We start from the raw sequence: 18,771 nt of genomic DNA, 5'->3' as shown, positions 1-18,771 counted from the left end.
TTAAACTCTCTTCTGACTTCTGTTGACTGTGAAACATTCCTCTGAGTGCAAGAGAAGTGGTTAATAACTGCAGACATCACTAATCACTTCGTGGTCACTCTGACTCTGGTACAGAGAACTCCCACACAGAAGTGTGGTGTGGGCCTCTTGTGCTATAGGAGACAGTTTCACTCCTGCAAATTAACTTTGTCAGCACAACAAAATGAAAAAAAAGGAACAATTTTAAGTGCTAAATCATGTAATGACTTAAGGAATGAACAGAATGTTTTCAAAATGCAAATTAAAGGCATCTGTATTTTAATTATAGCATCAAAACTACAAGATACTTGTCTCCACAGACGTTTTTTTCATTCATCTTCAGAGATGGCTGTGTACAGAGTATTAGTTTCATAGTGTAAATCCACTCCCACGTACATTCCCAAAATAATTTGCATGTATTACCAATAAACAAACACACGCACGCAAGTTTTCAGGCCGCCCACAGACACGATGGACAAAAAGAGGACTTGTCGCTATTGCTTTTGGGATTATAACTAGAATTGCTTCAACTTTTAATACAGGGAAAAGAGAATACAGGAGTAGCGTGAGCTTCAGCGCTGTACGTTTAACACAGTATTAAGATAAAATTCTTTTAAAAATCTGCAAACAGATCCCGTTGCTATGAGTTGATTTCTCATACAAAAGCTAACAAAGGCTAAACAGAACCTTGGCTGCAATACATTTTTCTCAAATACACTCGATGAGCTCAGTTTTGTTGCTGTCAGCCCATAAAGCTGACTTTTATACTGAGTCACCAAGAGGATACAGATGACAAACAGCTCCATTACAAAAGGCTGACAATACTTGCCTTGAGAAGCAGCAGTGAGATGATGATAGTGGCAATGCTCACTTCATCTCTGCATAAAATACAGTTGACACTTCCACTACACTGCTACACATCTACACTGTGATGCCTCCACAGTCAGTCTTAGTCTCGATTTTAGTTACATCCCCCAAAGACCAGTGCTGTGGCATGAAATGCCCTGAATTCCCAAAAACTTTTTTTGGTAATGAATCCTCAGCATAAGATGTCACCAAGGAAAATTGCTCCAGTATGAAGTCACTATAGCCACATGCTTGTAAATGGGGGGAGGGGGGCTTGGGAGGGTGGATGGAGAAATAAATGTACTGGTGCTATCCTAAAACACGTGCAAAACCCTATACTTGGACCAAAACCAAGCAAACAAAGCAAAACAAAGAAGTCTACCCTGATTCTCGAGGAGGTTCCAGATAAATAATCAACACAGTCCAAAAACTAGCTGCAAACTGCTTTTTAACTTCACTGCATAGAAAGATGGCATAACAAACATTTTTGGAAATCCAAAGAGCGACTGTGCTCTCCCATCAGCGTTGCCTATCAGTTCAGCAGCTGGCACTCTCACTGTCAGCTACCCTGCCCATGGCTTTTTAACTCTGGCATGAAGGATGACCCCGGGGATGAGGCTTGGCCCGTAAGGGCTCAGGTTAGAAGGCAGTTGAGAAAGAGGTGCTGACACTTCGAAAACCAGCAATGAAAGGTCAAATTATGGGAGCAGAAATAACACAGATGGTGGGTGAGACTTTACACTGGAAAATCAAAACCGGGGCGAAACACTGCATTTTCTAAAGGCTTTCTACAATTTAGGCAACAGTCAGGTACTTTGGTAAAAGCATTCAAACTCATCAGCAAAGTACAGTCTGACCTCCATATGTGCTGTACATATCCCACAGGCCCCAGTGGTGTTTGGGATAGCATCATACACAGAAAATAAGTGATCTCTTCTCTGGGGAAGGTACTTGAACATGGACAGAAGGGCCTGCCTTGAAAACATCAATGTTTGACTGTTTAAGCCTTACCATTTCCTACTATCCTGTTAGCAGCCAGATTTCTTACTGTTAGGGAAAATTAGAAGCTTTATCTGAGGGAGCTTTCTGCAGCTCACTTGTGGCAGGTCCCATGCAGGCAGTGACCCTCTGGTGCCATATATATCTGTATGCATGGTTCTACAAGAAGGTTTTTGTGCCTGCACCATACACATCTCTAGCCTACAGTAAATATTCCACACTTAATGCCAAATTCACACAGGCCAGAGGCATAATAAGCATATCCAGGGTGAACACTGTCAGACAGATTAAGGTGTCATATGGATCGGGACGTATGGAGAATTCTCTTAATTTCCAATGGAAACAAGATTTTAGTCAACTTCAGACCTTCACTGCTAATAATAGTCTTCTTTCAGTATTTTGAACATATAAAACAGATAAAGACTGCAGTGAGAAACTTTCTCAGATCTGACTGATTCAAACTGGGGTGAGTTAAGCAAACCTCAGAGACACCACACTGGTTTTCTTTGCATAGTAACAGAGCTTTCATAAACAAGCTTTGAAACCTACTTCATATTTCTTACACTTCTACAGAATATCAAAACTTGACACATCAGTGAAGACAACTATATTTGTGCCCTAACATCAAGATGGTTTAAGACCAAGAACATGGAGGTGAGTTTCAATAGACATTACCATCTATATTTGCCCTTCCAAATAGCCATAATGTGAGGTAAATTAAAAAGCAATATGGAGATTAACAGAATTATTGTTTCCAAATCTCTAATCTTCAACTACCCTTTGGTAAGATGACTTGTTTTATTTAGGATATAGATACTGGTCTTTTAGAAGATAAATAAGTTTTGAATTCTGTCATAGGTTTGAAAAGAGATTGGAATTTTCTTTCTCTTCCTTAGGCCTCCCCCCCCCTTTCCATTTTTTCTGGGATGGGGGGAGTCAGGGAGGGGGTGGGGGCAGAGCAGGGAGATGGGGAGCTCTCGAGGGAAAGTACGGTGGCCACAGGGACAGCTGGGGAGGAGTCCTTTGTTCGGGGGCTTTTGGGGTTTGGTCTGGGACTGGACAGAGCAGGAGCCCGGCTTTTGGCCGCCTCGTCCTCTTTTCCTGAGAGGAAGTTTTTTTCCCCACGGGACACCTCGTGGAGAACGGCCGAGAGAGACCGACGCATTTCAGAGGGAGGTATTCCTGCTTTCAAGGCTGCCTTGAAACCCCCGGGTTGCCACGGGTTTCTCCCCCTCCTCCCCATCTGGGGAATTGGGATTTTGTTTTGTTTCTTCTGAAAGTTTTTGACTGCACCATTTGTTATTTATTCAGATTTTGTTAATAAAAAGCTGTTTCTTTTCCACACTTCCACCTGAAGTCTCTTAATTTTTAAGTTGTAATCTTGTTAAACTAATACAACTTCCTTATTGCTGTTTAATTTGTCCTTTAGCCAACGTCTTGAGGAGGTATGTACTGCTAATGAAACACTTATGTGGAACTACCTTTACAAAACCAGCTTCCTCGACATCTTTGAGCTGTAGACTGAGTAGCAGTCTGGTATGACAGCAATAAATTTGTGCTGTACTGCTTCACTGATCCACCCTTTGTAGAACTCTTCTCTAGGGCTCTCTTAAAAGCCATCACACATGTTTCTGCATCCCCGTTACATTCTGAAACTGATACAGTAACGTGGCTGCTTCACACCACTCTGAGATGGACACCAGTTACTGATGCAGGCTGCTATACTGCATTTACTCCTTGTATAGTTACAAGGGTTATGGCTGATTTTTTGGAAATAATTCATTGCATCATGATCCTCCGTGTTTGTTACAATAAATAAAACACTGTTCTGGTGTCACCTTGAGGCGTTCACACCTGTCGGGGCGTCCCGGCGCCGCTTTGAGGGGGTGAGGGAAAACCCGAAATGGATTTCGGCCGGAGTACGGAATGGGGAAAAACCCGGACTGGATTTTAACTGGATTATGGAACGGGGAAAAACCCGGACTGGATTTTGGCCGGAGTACGGTATGGGAAAAATCCGGACTGGATTTTGGTCGCAGTACGGAATGGGGAAAAACCCAGACTGGATTTTGGCCGGAGTACGGAATGGGGGGAAACCCGAACTAGATTTTTCCAGAGTACAGAATGGGGGGAAACCTGGACTGAATTTTGGCCAGAGTACAGAATGGGGGAAAACCCAGACTGGACTTTTCTGGAGTACAGAATGGGGGAAAACCCAGACTGGATTTTTCCAGAGTACGGAATGGGGGAAAACCCAGACTGGATTTCAAAAAAAAAAATATATTTTTTTTTCAAAAAAAAAATGAACAGTTTGACTTGATGATCTCAGAGGTCCTTTCCAACCCGGCTGATTCTATGATTCCATGACTGAATAAACAGAGTGTGCTGACTGGATGTGGAAATGCAGAATCATTCCTGTTGTAAAAGACCCTTAAGATCAAGTCCAACTGCTAAACCAACATTGCAACATCCACCACTAAAGCATGCCCCTAAGTACCACATCTACACGTTTGAAATAACTCCAGGTGTGGTGACTCCCCTACTTCCTTTTCAGAAGTCTCTTCTAATGCTTGACAACCCTTAGGTGACTAGATTTTTCCTAATATCCAGTCTAAACCTCCTCAGTGCAGTTTGGGGCTGTTTCCTCTTGTCCTATTGCTTATTACTTGGGAGAAAAGACCAACCCTCACCTTGGTACAACCTCCTTTCAGGTAGTTGTAGAGAGCAATAAGGTCCCCCCCAGGCCTCCTCTTTTCTCCAGGCTAAACAAGCCCCGTTCCCTCAACTGCTCCTCATAAGATTTGTGCTGCAGACTCTTCACCAGCTCCATTGCCCTTCTATGGACGCACTTCACATCCTCAATGTCTTTCTTGTAGTGAGGGGCCCAGAACTGAACACAGGATTCGAGGTCTGGCCTCACCATTGCCAAGTACAGGAGGACAATCACTGTCCTGGTCCTTCTGGTCACATTATTTCTTATACAGGACAGGATGTCATTGGCCCTCTTGGCACACTGCTGGCTGATGTTCAGCCGCTGTTGACCAGCACCCCCAGGTCCTTTTCTGCCAGGCAGCTTTCCAGCCACTCTGCCCCCAGCCTGTAGTGCTGCATGGGGTTGTTGTGACCCAAGGGAAGGACCTGGCACTTCCTTTGCCCTTCAGGACTGCCTCTCACATGTATCTGTCGAGCAGGCTCCCAAACAGGCCAAGGTCTGCCTTCCAGAAGAGAAAGTAGCGAAGACAGTGAGCAAATCACTTAAGCCATACAACTCAATCAAGAGCACCACTTGATTGCTAGGGCAATGCTCTTTAGACAAGTCTAGCCCAGGTAAAAACCAACCAAAACCCCACAACTGAAAATAAGTTCAGGGTTTCAAAGCAGCGATGCTTCCTGTTGTTACGATCTGTTTATCCACCCACAGCAACCAGACAGCACTCTTAAGTGATGGTCCTGATGTCATTAAGGCCTTACAGTGATAAGCTGTTGATGCTAAGTTACGGATTCCTTTGTTGCCACAGGACACACTACTTCATAGCATCCAATATAATCTAAAATAATTACAAAACACACTTGTAACTGTCACTGTGCCACTCAGTGGTGCAGCCCCTTGCAGTGAACAATCATGCTTTACACTGACAAATAAAAAACACATCCTTTCCCTGTGCTGCCTGGGGGTGAATGAAAAAATTATGAATGAATGTATTAACAAATTAACCGATTTATTTTTTTCCTTAAATTGAATCATTAATCACCTTCATATTCTGTTCTGGCAGAACAGATGTGGCCATTTGTCACTAAGGACAAACTTGAAAGACTTTTCATATGGAGTAGAATATCCTACCTGGAACAACTTCAAAAAGGAATTTTCCTGGACTTTCTTCATTGCAGGGATGCTCAATTACTCTGTTGCCAGGCAGAAAGATGGCACCCTAAAGGAAAAAATAACAATGAACATGGAATTAAAACTGCTACCGTGCTTCTGATAGCCTACTGCTTCTTCTTTTTGGACTGGGTTATATGAATTTGTGATGTTGCACCTGGGCAGCTGACTTCCAAAGTGAGATTGAGGAGGGATTATCCAAAAGCCAACATCACAGATCCCTTAATTAACTGAGGCATTCAATAACAGCTTTAGGTTTTTTTTAATCTCTTGGGTATTTGATACCATGCAGATTTTTGCACTTGTCACATATACTAATTCCACTGTGCTGTAGGGAAAAATCAAGACTAAAAGAAAGGGTTAGTGAAAAACTATGAAGTTGCATACGTGAGGCAGGTGAGCTTACCAACTAGGCTTCCTTCTTGGCTAGAGCCAAAGGATATGTGGACAGAAGAGTAACCTTAGTTTGTGGGGTCGATAACTAGTTCCTGATGTGTCCTTTTGTACCATCCCAGGGAAGCAGTACAGAGAAAACATCCCACTTCCACCCACTGGCTGCCATGTGCTGGTCTGCTGGTGCTAAGTTACAGTAGGCACAATCAGCCAGAGTCCTGTTCAAAGATGCATTTGCTACAGGCAGATGAGTGTGGGATAATCTCTGTGAGGGGCACTGAACACTTTTATCACAACTTTACTACTTGAGAGGGGAGGTGGGGAATTTTAGCATATTTAGTAACACTGGTTACCAAAAACCACCCCTGCAACCCCCAAAACATTTCTGGGGCTATGCTGAAGACATTATTCCCCTCCCACCCTCCCCTTTGGTCCCACTGACGCATGGGATGGACAGACCACCCCTTTCCTCTGAGAGCTCTTTTTCATTTTCAGAAATTACAGCTCCTCCTAGTACTGTTTCAGCCTCAGTCAGCAGGTAGTCCGTAATGAAATTATGCTGGGATGGCTATCCAGGAGTAAATTTTCAGAGTGGCATCCTAGGAATTCTATTAGGTACAAGCTCTCCCTCACTGTTAATGGGAGGTCATACCTACCTACTGACATTCCACAATTACAGCACAACAAGGCCCCCATCTCCAAAGTAAACAACTTCTATAATTTACACAGCTTAAACACAAGAGTATCTTGAGTAAGGAAGGTCCTTATCCCCATAAGGATAATTGAGTTCAACATGGAATACCATTTTCCATAGTAGTTTCAACCAAAGACTACTTCCAAATATCTGTCAGACCCTTTCTCTGAACAGCCCTAAAGATATCCCTGTAACCTTCATTAGGAGCAGAATCATTTACAATTAGTGGGAAGTCAAGACAAGCAGAATGCTGTATTCTTCTCACAAAGGAGACCTTACAAACCTATTTCTGAAGAAACAGCTCACAAACATTTCACAAAATCAGTATTTGTACCAGCTGATGTGGAGTCTAAGCCCTGTATCAGCTTGTCAGTACACTGCTGTCTGCCAGCAGGCACGGTGTATCACGAGAAGCCAAAGACAGAAAGACAGGGTGCAAAGGTATTTTGTCAGATCATACAAAATCACCTCCATTAAACACCATGATACTTGTTGCTGAACACATGAAACAGAACAGCATTCTGCTGCAGTGGTGTTAGCAGCAAGTGTTAGCAGTTGTGGGCAGATTTCCCCTCTCACTGCATATACAAATGTATTATAAGCATTAAGTGCCTTGGTCCAGTAGCTGTACTAGGAGCTATTTTCCTTCATTCCCGCTACAAGCAGCACCTGTTAATAGTTGTCACATTCCAAAGCCTTCTGTCAGAAGGCAAGAATAATATCATAAACAGAAATGATTACATGAACAGTAAAAGATCAGTCACAAATTAGTTCAACTTCTCATGTTAACACCTAGAAAAAAACCAGCAAATATAAGGAACACATTTTTTCTGAGAATTATGGCAGACCAGGAAGAAGAATCTCTAAAAAACATTTTTAACTACATGTATTTTTGTCACATGTAATAGACCATTAAGACTGATATAATCTTCCCCGCTTTAACTTTCACATTGAGGTGGTTTTACCTAAAAAAACCTCCACCCAGCACACAAGATGAGCAGATCACTCTTCACGCTGAAGTGAAATTTCACTGGCTCAATAACTCACATCAATGAAGGCATACGACATATTTAAGTTAATTATAAGTCTTGCTATCCAATTAAACAAAAATACAAAATTAAGGAAACCTAGCCTACAGCACTGTAAACTAAAATCAATTTATGAGACAGTAAATGAAAACTGCACTCAACTTTGCTGCCTGCTCATTAGCAACCAGACATGCTGCAGTCTCACTACAATGTGATGCTTTCTGATTCTTTGATGTAAAACCCTTTTAGTATTAACAGTGAGCTGTCTTAATGACAAATTTTTGAGAACATGGTTACAATATTTTTAACATATAATATTAACAAAATTATTATAATATTTTTAACCTTAGCATCTTCATTTCATAGGTGAAATCTATTTCATCCACTAAAACGTAAAGCCACTCCTAACAGCTAAGTTAGTACAAAGGGAATCCTGACAGTAACACCATACAGAATACTTCTGTGATCTAAAAAGCAAACATGTTCTCAAGTGGCAGTTTTATTTTACTGTCTATTTTCAGTACTATTATTGGAAACACCAGTGCACGTGAACTACTTAAATGTATTTGTATTTGTGAGCTTTTTTAAAATAAGAAAACAGATTTGTTTGTACAACATGCACCTGGGTTCCCCAGACTAGGGGGAAAGCCTAAGAGAGCAACTGCAGCTCTTTCACTTCCCATTCTGTCTGCTTTCACACTCATCTGTCTGCTGTCACCATACAGCAACACTTCCCCCTCACTAAGTTTTGTGGCTGTCTATGTAATTGGACTGAGGCTATGTGGAGTGTCCCTTTGCTTAGTTTCTCAGCAGCTGGCACTATGTTCCACAAAAACACCCTGATGCTCAGGGCACACACCTGTAATGTAAAAAAAATCCCCATGGCCCCTCATGTGGCACAGCCCTGGCTGTTCGGTATTTGATACTGGGAACAGGGGGTCCCCAGTCCCCACATCACTGCCAGTCCCCTTGCTCTATTGCCTTTCTGGGCCCTTAAGGTGCAACATTAGGCCTGTCCTTACAGCTTAGATAGTCCAGACTATCCAATCTGACCAGCTGATCAACTGCAAAGCTTCAACAATTTAAACACCCGTTTTTCACCCTGAATATCTAATTTCAGGGGGAAGTAAGAGAAGATCAACTATATAGCCTTAAACACCTAACAAGACAGTATTTTGCATATAAGAGAGGAAGGTAATTTCCAGAGGAAATGCATGTTTTGACTTAGGTGTCAGTGCATGAGCACATGTAAATGTTCCATAATAAGAAAACTTCACACTGCTTCACATCAAACTTTACGGCTCATTCAAAACTATTTTAAAAAAAATCTCAACCCAAGACTGCAGATTAGACCAGATTAATATTCTGCTTTCAAAAAAAAAGGAAATAAAAAAGCAAAACCACCACGGTGCCAAGTGTGTGGCAGAAATACAGGAATACCTAAAAAAGGGAAGTGGAGAAAAATGTGGCCCTGACACAAGTCCCTCCTCGCTCCCATTGCCATTCTGTTTGGAGGCTGTGCCTCCACCAGGTCAGCAGTGCTCTGCAGAGCTCCTGCTGGGGTATGCCCGAGTTATTTTTTGATTTCCAACACTTCTGTCCTTAGCAGGGCAGTTCTGCTTCTCTAGCTGAGCATTCAGGATGACTCAGCATGCAGGAGAAGTTTGGGTTGCTCAAGAAGCATCAGCCTTGTCCCTAACCAAGCATCAAGTCCACTTTCAAAGGAGGTCCTCATACACATGGATTTTTCTACAGTGTACTGTTGCTTCAAACCAAAGATCACCTAAATAGCGGAGCAACAATATGCTTGTTAAAATCAAATATCTGCTTATATAAAAGCCTTCAACTTAAGAAAAATTACTACTCTGTTAACCAAGTGCCTGATAAAATACTGTAGTGCAGCAAGAATAATCCAAGTAGATTGATGTCAGAGTCACAGCATGATGCAGTCTTGCTCAAATAGATGTTTTATCCCATGCTGGTCCCCCAAAACACTTTCAGCACCATTCAGCAGCTGGACTTTGTGAGGAAGCACAGAAGAGGAGACAGGATGGCCACTGCTCAAGTGCCTCATGAGGACCAGCTGACAGATGGTATTTCTGTTTTGCATGCTCTGTGTAACACATCACAACAGTGAAGCAACCCTGTGCCTCTTTCTCATTCTGCTCCACTACTTTTCCCAGCCTCATCTGAACTTCATTTTCTGAAGCAGTCTTACAACATGTGTCCAAGAGGTACCAGGTTTTCTCCAAGAAATGCTTTGAAGATGCTGACTGGCAACTACGAAGTCAAATACATGATTTTCAGTATCTCTGGATGCATTTACTCATAAAGCATATAGATACATGAGGAAATTACTGTTTTCTTGCCAAAATAATGTTTTCACAATTTATTCTAATACAGTTCCCAAAGGCTTTAATTGGTCTATTTGCTTGCTCGTAGTTTGTCCTGCCAACCTTTAAAAAGTTACTTTAGAAGTACACAGTACCAGCAGTTATATGTCTTCTTTCCTTTCCAGCTTTCATTCACTGAATTCTACTTTGACTTTCAAAGACAGGTGCTGCATTTACGTATCTGTTTTTCTTGTTTCCTGGAAAACTTTTCCCAAGATTTTTTTTTTCCCTACTACTTTTCAATTAACATAGAGGATCTTCACGTAGCTTCTTCCTCTATGCCTGCTACTAGAGGTTGGTTAACAGGTTAACCACAACACAGAAGTGGCTGTGCAGGTTTGGCAGCAGCTCCCAGGGTTTTATCCCTGCCAAAGTACAGCCGCTGAACAAACACAACCCAGCTATTCATGCCTCTCGGCAAGAAAGGTTCCCAAATCAGCTGGACTGTGTCCGTCGGGGGAAAAAAAAAAAAGTCCCCAGAAATAGTGCTAAGATCTGCAGCCCATTATCAACTGTTACTCCCCCTCCCTCAGTGGTGTCCGACTAAATACCTCCTCGGCTCTTAGAAAAGGTTCGTTCAGAGAGGGAGGATGGGGTAAAAAAGCATCAGCTCCCAGAGAGGGAGGAAGATCATCAGCCAGGAAAGAGGCAGCTGATGGGGAGGATGAAGAGGCAGAAAGGATCTCTGGGGACATGTGTCTTCTGTATGACTCACCGCCACACACAATGCAGCAGTGTTCTGTGGTTTCTTTTGTCACTGTTGCTGTTTCTGGAAAGTCTTAATTGTCCTACTTAAGAACAAAGGTGCACTTTAACTCAGATGGCATCTCAAACTGAAAAACATCACATTTAGTGGATAATTCTCTGAACGTCACTAGTATTTACTAGTATTTACAAGGTCGCAGCCTGAAAGGCACCCAGTGTATTTCACGGAGAAGTCTGTTAATCAGTCTAAATTAAATAATATACCTCATACATATATACAAGTACATTTCTACATGTATATAGAGCTGTGTACATGTACTGTGAATTTATAAACAAGTGATGCACGGCAGAGAAGGATAAAGTGAATACACAAGTTGTTATCAGTTGTTACCAGTTAACAAATCCTCGTTCCTCACATTATTGTTTTTGCTTTTAAACTATCACAAAAATAGATCTTTGCACTGTCAGGAGCCTACAGACATGAGGTGAGGAGGAAAATTTACAGCACAGGCAGAAATCCATTTATGCTGAGGTCAATAATGAAACCTGCACTGTGCTCACTAAAAGCAGTTTGGTCGCAGTAACTTTTTAAAATTTCTATTCGTTTCCACCATTACAATGCATTTCCAAGATCCCAGTAAAATCACGTGCTGCCAAAGGGCAGAGCAACTCTGAAAGCCAGCCCTTTCATTTAACTGCCTATGCAGAGATATCTGTATTTCAAAACTGGGGCCTTAGCAAGTTCACCAGCTGGCTCCAAACCCTGGATCAGTGCTGAGGCAGAGCTGCCTTGGCTGTCTCTAGCTGGGCAAAGGGTGGTTACCACAAGTAGACCTAAAACACCTACAAGGTTTAACTTCAACTGAAGCATTATCAATATTCTGACTAATAATCAGTAGTTATAAAATTATTCTTCTTCAGTTTAAACAGGAAGTATTTTATGTCCAGAGATCTCTTACCCCCCATGTACATTCGGGGTTTAAAATCTTATTGGTAAACACTACATGAAGACAAGTTTTATTGCTTTTACAGAACTGTCACTGCTATATATATGTAATTTCAGGTTTTCTAGCATACATGACAATAGTGGGACAATTAAAAAGTAAATACAAATTATAATTATAAGATAATGATTTTTTTTTTTAATTGTAAGAGAATAAGATTTTTTCATTTTTGTTCTAAGAGTGGATTTTTATACCACTTAAGGAACCAAAGCTCTGGAAGAGGCACAATTACCGCAGGGGGTGATACAGTCTTTGTCTTGCAGTTATTGCAGCATTTACAGCTTTACAATATGCACGAGGAGAGAACAACAGGGGGGCTGGGAGGGGACAACCATTCAGATTTTAGGGGGTATGTAACATGCCAGGAATAAACACAGTAAACAACAGAGAAATCACCAAAAAAAAAAAACGGTTGGATAAAATTAAGCCAATACACAGCATACATTTTTCTGGTATAAATTCTATTGCATTTGACATTTTCTTGTCCCACTATGTTAAAACATTTCTAGAGTCTGTTTCTGTTGAAGAATGAGAATTGTTGTTTAGTTCTCAGAAACTTCGCAAACAACAACATAAAGGAGATTTTTTCCTTTACCTAAAGAAAGGTTCAAACCTACCCCATAGCTTAATGTTTCAAAAAAAGAAGTAAATTCACCTGTGTGGTGGTGTATACCATATATGCCATTTGCTGGACACTGAGTACCAAAACATTTATTCTGACATGAGAGACAGAGATGACAGTTTTACCACAATGTGATTACAGCTTCTTTAAAGATTTTTCTATCTTTCTCTCCTGCTGGACATTTCACTTAATGGTTGAGTGCCTCTCCATGCTTGAGAGAAACTTCTTTCCTTGAGAATGAAGCGATCTTGGCTTGAGCAGCCACTAGAAAAAATTCCCTTGCTTGTTCCACAAGAGAAAGGCTATTAACAAGTTGAGCTATTAACACCACAAAAAATTAAGTTTGCTTAAACCCAGAGGTTAGATTCATATATGCCTATGGTTTTCATTTCTCTAGTAAGGGCAGGACAGAAGACTGGTCATTTCCTGACCATGTCTGACACAATGTCTGAAGTTACTGAAAGCTTTTTTTTCCTCTTTTTGAATCTGTTTTCCAGCATTGACCTTGTCCTTACATTTGAAAGTAAAACTTAACATGCTCTCTTCCCACCTCTAAATTCTGCCTGCTGTTTTAAAGAGTTTCAGAGAGATCTTGGATTAGTATGAAGCAGCTTTCCTTTCTAAAGCAGATTTTTTGTGGCATCTAGAGAAGCTTTAACATCTCTATTATACCCACTCTCTCCTGGCTTCTTCCTAACGAATGAGTTTATTCAATTATATATCCCCAGCTTTTGTGAGAAACACTGTTCCTCATACAGAGATTTTGCTTTTCTTTCCCCACTTTGTCACAATGGGATATAAGGAGCTGGGGAGATAATTACAGGGGGTGAGCCAATTCATGAGGAACGCTCTTGAGGGTTATCTGGGGCATGAAGGCATGGTGTGCATCTGCTCCCACGCAAGCACTTCCAGAGGAGTATTTAGGACTGTGATCTGAGATAGGTGTGACAGGTATGATGGGACTGAGGTCAGTTAAGAGAACAGGACATGTCATGGGGTTCAGAGGCCGGGAGATGTTGCAGGAGCTCTACAACGTAAGATGCCTTCCTGAGGAATGCACTCTGCAATTGCCATATTGCTGACAGGAATGACCCCTGGTATTTTCCAAAGGCAAAGAAAAAGGAGATGTATAAATAAATTTGGAGACTACGTTGAGTTTAAGGACTCAGGAATACAAGCTTAGGTCATTATTACATGGAGACAGTGAAGTTTTGATGAAATTAGCCTTCACAATGATCATAAAATTTTGATCAACAGACAACAATGGAACTGGGCACTACTGAATTACTACAGAAGATTTTTACTACAAGAAACATCTTACTTCCAGTAGCTCTGGTCAATAGGAAATTCAGCTTATTATTAGCCAAAATTATTTTCCCAAGGAAAAAAAAAGCCAATAAAGCACCAGAACACAAAGGACCAAGTCTTGCTTTACAGATTCCTTTCACAAAGGAAATTTACTGACTTTTAGTCCTGAGAACATCTAGGTCAAAACAATGTAATTATTCCCCAAAAGGATAATATTTGACAAGGGGAAAACTTCAAGTATGACCTCTTATTTATATACAAAGCTCTCCAGTGACAGTCTGGACAGATTCAGCAATACTGTGAGAGAGACTTCAGCCTGTTCAGGAGACTGGTTGACAGAGTCCCTTGTGACACAGTCCTGAAGGGCAAAGCAGTGCAGAAAGGCTAGACATTCTTCAAGAAGGAAATCTTAAAAGATGCAGGAGCAGACTGTTCCCATGTGCTGAAGGACAAGCTGGTGGGCAAGAAGACCAGCATGGTTGAAGACAGAGCTTAGGGTGGAACTAGGGAAAGAGACTTTATGACCTTTAAAAGAAGGGGAAGGTAACTCAGGAGGATTGCAAGGATGCGGTGAGGTTATGCAGGGAGTAAATTAGAAGGGCCAAAGCCCAACTAGAACTTAATCTGGATACTGCTGTAAAAATGTTTGCAGGGCTAAGAATCATCTCCATCCATTACTGGATGTGGGGCAAAACATAGTGACAAAGGATGAGGAAAAGGCTGAGGTACTCAATCCCTTCTTTGGATCAGCCAAGGCACAAGGAAAAGGCTGTGGATATTTATCTAAGACATTAGTAAAGCCTTTGACACCATTTTCCACAATATTCTCCTGGAGAAACTGGCTGTTCATGGCATGGACAGGGGCACACTTCACTGGGTTAAAAAACTGGCTGGGTGGCTGAGCACAGAGATTAGATTGGTGGTAAATGGAGTTAAAACCAGCCGGCAGCCAGTGACAAGTGGTGTTGATCTGCTGGAGAGTAGGAAAACTCTGCAGAAGGATCTGGACAAGCTGGATTGATGGGCCAAGGCCAATTGTATGAGGTTCCAAAAGGCCATGAGCCAGCTCCTGACCTTGGGTCACAACAACCCCAGGTAGGCTACAGGCTGGGAAGAGTGGTTGGAAAGCTGCCCAGCAGAAAAGGACCTGGAGGTGCTGGTCAACGGCAGCTGAACATGAGCCATCACTGTGTGCCCAGGTGGCCAAGAAGGCCACTCGCATCCTGGTCTGTATGAAAGACAGTTTGGCCAACAGGACCAGGGCAGTGATTGTCCCCCTGTCCTCAGCACTGGTGAGGCCACACCTCGAGTGCTCTGTCCAGTTCTAGAACCTCACTACAAGAAAGACATTGAAGTGCTGGAGCGAGTCCAGAGAAGGGCAATGGAGCTGGTGAAGGGTCTGGAGGGTAAGCCCTATGAGGAGTGGCTGAGGGAGCTGGGGCTGTTTATCCTGGAGAAAAGGAGGCTCAGGGGAGCCCTTATCGCTCTTTACAACTAGAAAAAAGGCTGTAGCAAGGTGAGTGTTGGTCTCTTCTCCTTAGTAAAAGAGATAAGAGGAAATGGCCTCAAGTTGTGCCAGAGGAAGTTGATACTGAATATTGGGAGAAATTTCTTCACCAAAAGAGTTGTCAAACATTGGAACAGGCTGCCCAGGGAAGTGAAAGACTCACTATCCCTGGAGCCATTTAAAAGACACGTAAATGTGGCACTTAGGGACACAGTTTAGTGGTGGACTTGGCAGCGTTAGGTTTTGGTTGGACTCTTAGATGATCTTAAGAGGTCTTTCCCAGCTTAAATGAGTTAATGATTGAGCAGGTTAAATCCAGTCAGTCATTAAATACTGAACTCAACGTGTTTCAATGTAAGATTCAGAGGGACAAAAAAAAAAAAGACTCTAAAACTAAACTTTTTATTTCATCTTGATTTTTTTTCTTAGTTTGAAAAGCTGGGCAACCAGTGGTCACTGCACACCAGTGCAAGAGTTGAGTGGATATCATTTATACATTCTATTTGGTTTAACTCCCACAGTTGATGGAGAGGATTAGAATACAGTCCATGACAGAAAAACAAATATTTAGAGTGACCAGAACTGGTAATGCCCTCCAGATTTCCTTATGGAGGGAAGTGTATACCAAGTGAAGGTCAGACTGCTTCTGACCATCAGAAATAACCCGCCACTTTCAAAGTTTCTCATCTAGGATCATTATATTTCCTCCCTTCCAGCTCTCTCTTCAGCATTTCTTATCAGCTTAGCTTGCAACTGTCTTGGTTTTGACAGATCATACTACTCTGCTCTTATAAAGACTACTAAAGGGACAATATTGGGATTTTAAATCAAAAAACCAAATTAAAATATATAATTTTTAAATACACAAAACCCACCTTTGTTCTCTAGGTCCAGTGTGAACAGGAGAAGAAATATTAAACAGCTGGAGAGCACAGCCTTGAGAGACTGAAGTCTTCAGCCCTTAAACACTTCAAACACAGATAAAGACAAGTATTTATCAGGAATAATTAACACAGAACTGCTCTTGCTTTGAGAAAAGTCTGTTCAAATCAGTTTGTTCAGTTTTGGTTTTTTGTTTTATGACTTCCATGTTGAATTTGAGAAGTAACATCCTTTCCAATCCCAACACGCAGAGTTTTTTTTTTCCTCCAGGAAAGCTATATATGGCCAAGCATCCCACCTCGGACAATTAATTTCCATGTCAGGATGCAGGAAAGGTTGAAGTTGCTGCAGATTTCCTAGAAATTACACATAAAGTGCAACCTTTAAAGCATAAAAAAGATGGCAGAGGGACATGGAAACAGGAATACCATTCCATTGAAGTTGTTTCTGCTTCTCCTGTACTAATATTCTTGTTAGTTTTTGTCTAGGAAGAATACTCCAGTGGAGTCCACCTGTCTTATACAAATTAGCATCTTGCAGTTTTTTATTGGAAGAAAAAACTGTAGCTTCACATGGAAAAAATTTGAGGTTAATGGCAAAGGTTATCTATTTTTTGCTAGGTTTTCAAATACCTATATTGCTTGTTGTTTTAACATCTATACATTGTTTAGATTTCATCTACATAGTAAATGTTTTATAAGCACGGCTTAAAAGTGCTACTGCACTATACAAATACCACAATGACACAAATTAATATGCTCATTTAGCTTTCTGATATTTGAGTAAGATACTATGTTGTTCCTTGTTTAAAGGATTACATTGATTAACACTGATCCTGTTTCAGGGAGACTAGGGTCTTTTGTGCTATTTACACAAAATAGATGCCACCTAAGCAATTAACACAACTGGAAAACTCTGATTCCCTGACTACAAATTATTTCTCCAGTGGTACTACTTGTGTACAGTAGATATTTCCAGGTTTTACTTTTAGTTCCGCATTTAATTTGCTTCATTCATTCTGTGATACTGTTTCCGTTTTAAAACTGGAGTTCTCACATAGTTTCTCATCTTTATAACTGATCTGAATCCCATATTTGTATAGCTTTTGCATGAGATCCAGCAGTTTCTTATTTGTCTTATTACTGTATTAGTAGCATGTTTTTTGAGGGCAATGCTTAAATTACTAGCCATGTAAGAAAAGGTGCCAGATACCTCCCAGTTTAAATAACTACAAAATCAAGGCAGGGTTAAGTAGGAGCTGGTTTGGGTCAAGTCAAGTACCAATGGATCACAACAGCCCTAGATCAGCTCAGTTATGCAGAACACGTGCACATTTCTGCAATTCTGCTTGCACACATTTGGGTGAGGGTTTTTTGGCTTCTTCATAACCTTCAACTTGCACGACCTGCATTCAGCGCTATTTCAAGTCACGGCAAATCCATGAACTGATGTGGATCACAAAACCAACCCAGAATAATGCAAAAACCACTCAAGGACCACCACAAACATATCCTCTCACTGCTAGTTTAATTGACCTATTGCTTCCCCTTCGACATCCCTCTGGTACTTATCTCCTTTGACAGCCAGGACAGAGAGGCTGATTTGCTACTCCAGGAGGAATTTACAAGGTGCATGATGAAAAACCACAGTCACAGGTTAACAGGCTGGAAGGGGCTATACTCAAAAGGTAACCATAGAAAAAAGGTCGACTTTTCCAGCTTTTATCTCAGCAGTTTGGCTGTAAGGACACTACTGGAGACTATATCCAAAGCCTTAATGAAGCTGAGCTATACAGCTGCTCCTTCTGTATGCAAAAGACTCCAGAAGGACTTGCTCCTGGACCTTACCAGGGACTGCAGGGAAGCTTACCTTTTGAATTAAAGTTATCTTTTAAAAATAGCTAATATTTTTCAAGATTATGCTGTCTCAAAATAGCATTTACTTCACTGAGAGTGAATAAAACTATCGTAATCTGGATTTTTACTCACTTCTCTGAATAACACCAAAGGTATTTTGCAACATTCTGTAAATGTACAGCAAGAATAACTGAGTGTACTTGGGTTTATTACAGCTTTTTATAGGTTTACATACTTAAATATCAAACCATTATTTATATGCTTTTCCAGAAGACAGTGTGACAAGTTTCCTGCAGACCTGTTGAGGAGGGTGTATCTTGCAGAGTGCCAGACAGTCCAGGGTAAAAATGGATTCAGGGTGACTGGAGGCCAACATTATTAACTGCACTGTAGCAGCTGTTCTGTTCCAACTATATTAATAAAAATACCTTAGATTCCATGTTGCTATTTTAATGAGTTATCAAAATATAAATGACCATGAAGGTCTTCACGGTCTGCGGGAGAAACTGCAGTAGCCTTTACAAAAGCAGAGGATGAACTGCAGTTTATGTAAAAGGAGAAACCAAGTAAAGTTTACACAGCAGGTGAACAGAAACAAAGCTCCAGGTTTTCTGGCAAACACACTAATATTCTGGC

General features: G+C 41.3%; 1 protein-coding gene across 1 annotated transcript in view; it reads right to left on the bottom strand.

Annotated features, from left to right (window-relative positions):
* Positions 1-18,771, bottom strand: part of ARHGAP24 (Rho GTPase activating protein 24) — a 214,590-nt gene that overhangs the window by 130,780 nt on the left and 65,039 nt on the right. The window contains exon 3 of the mRNA XM_027652834.1: positions 5,705-5,792. Within this exon, the coding sequence (XP_027508635.1) occupies positions 5,705-5,792 (88 nt within the window). The remainder of the gene's footprint in view (positions 1-5,704; positions 5,793-18,771) is intronic.

This window comes from Corapipo altera, unplaced genomic scaffold (genome assembly GCF_003945725.1).
Source record: "Corapipo altera isolate COAL_440 unplaced genomic scaffold, ASM394572v1 69, whole genome shotgun sequence".
NCBI classification, from domain to species: Eukaryota; Metazoa; Chordata; class Aves; order Passeriformes; family Pipridae; genus Corapipo; species Corapipo altera.
The sequence above is the reverse complement of the archived record's forward strand: the minus strand, read 5'-3'. Positions and strand labels throughout refer to the sequence as shown.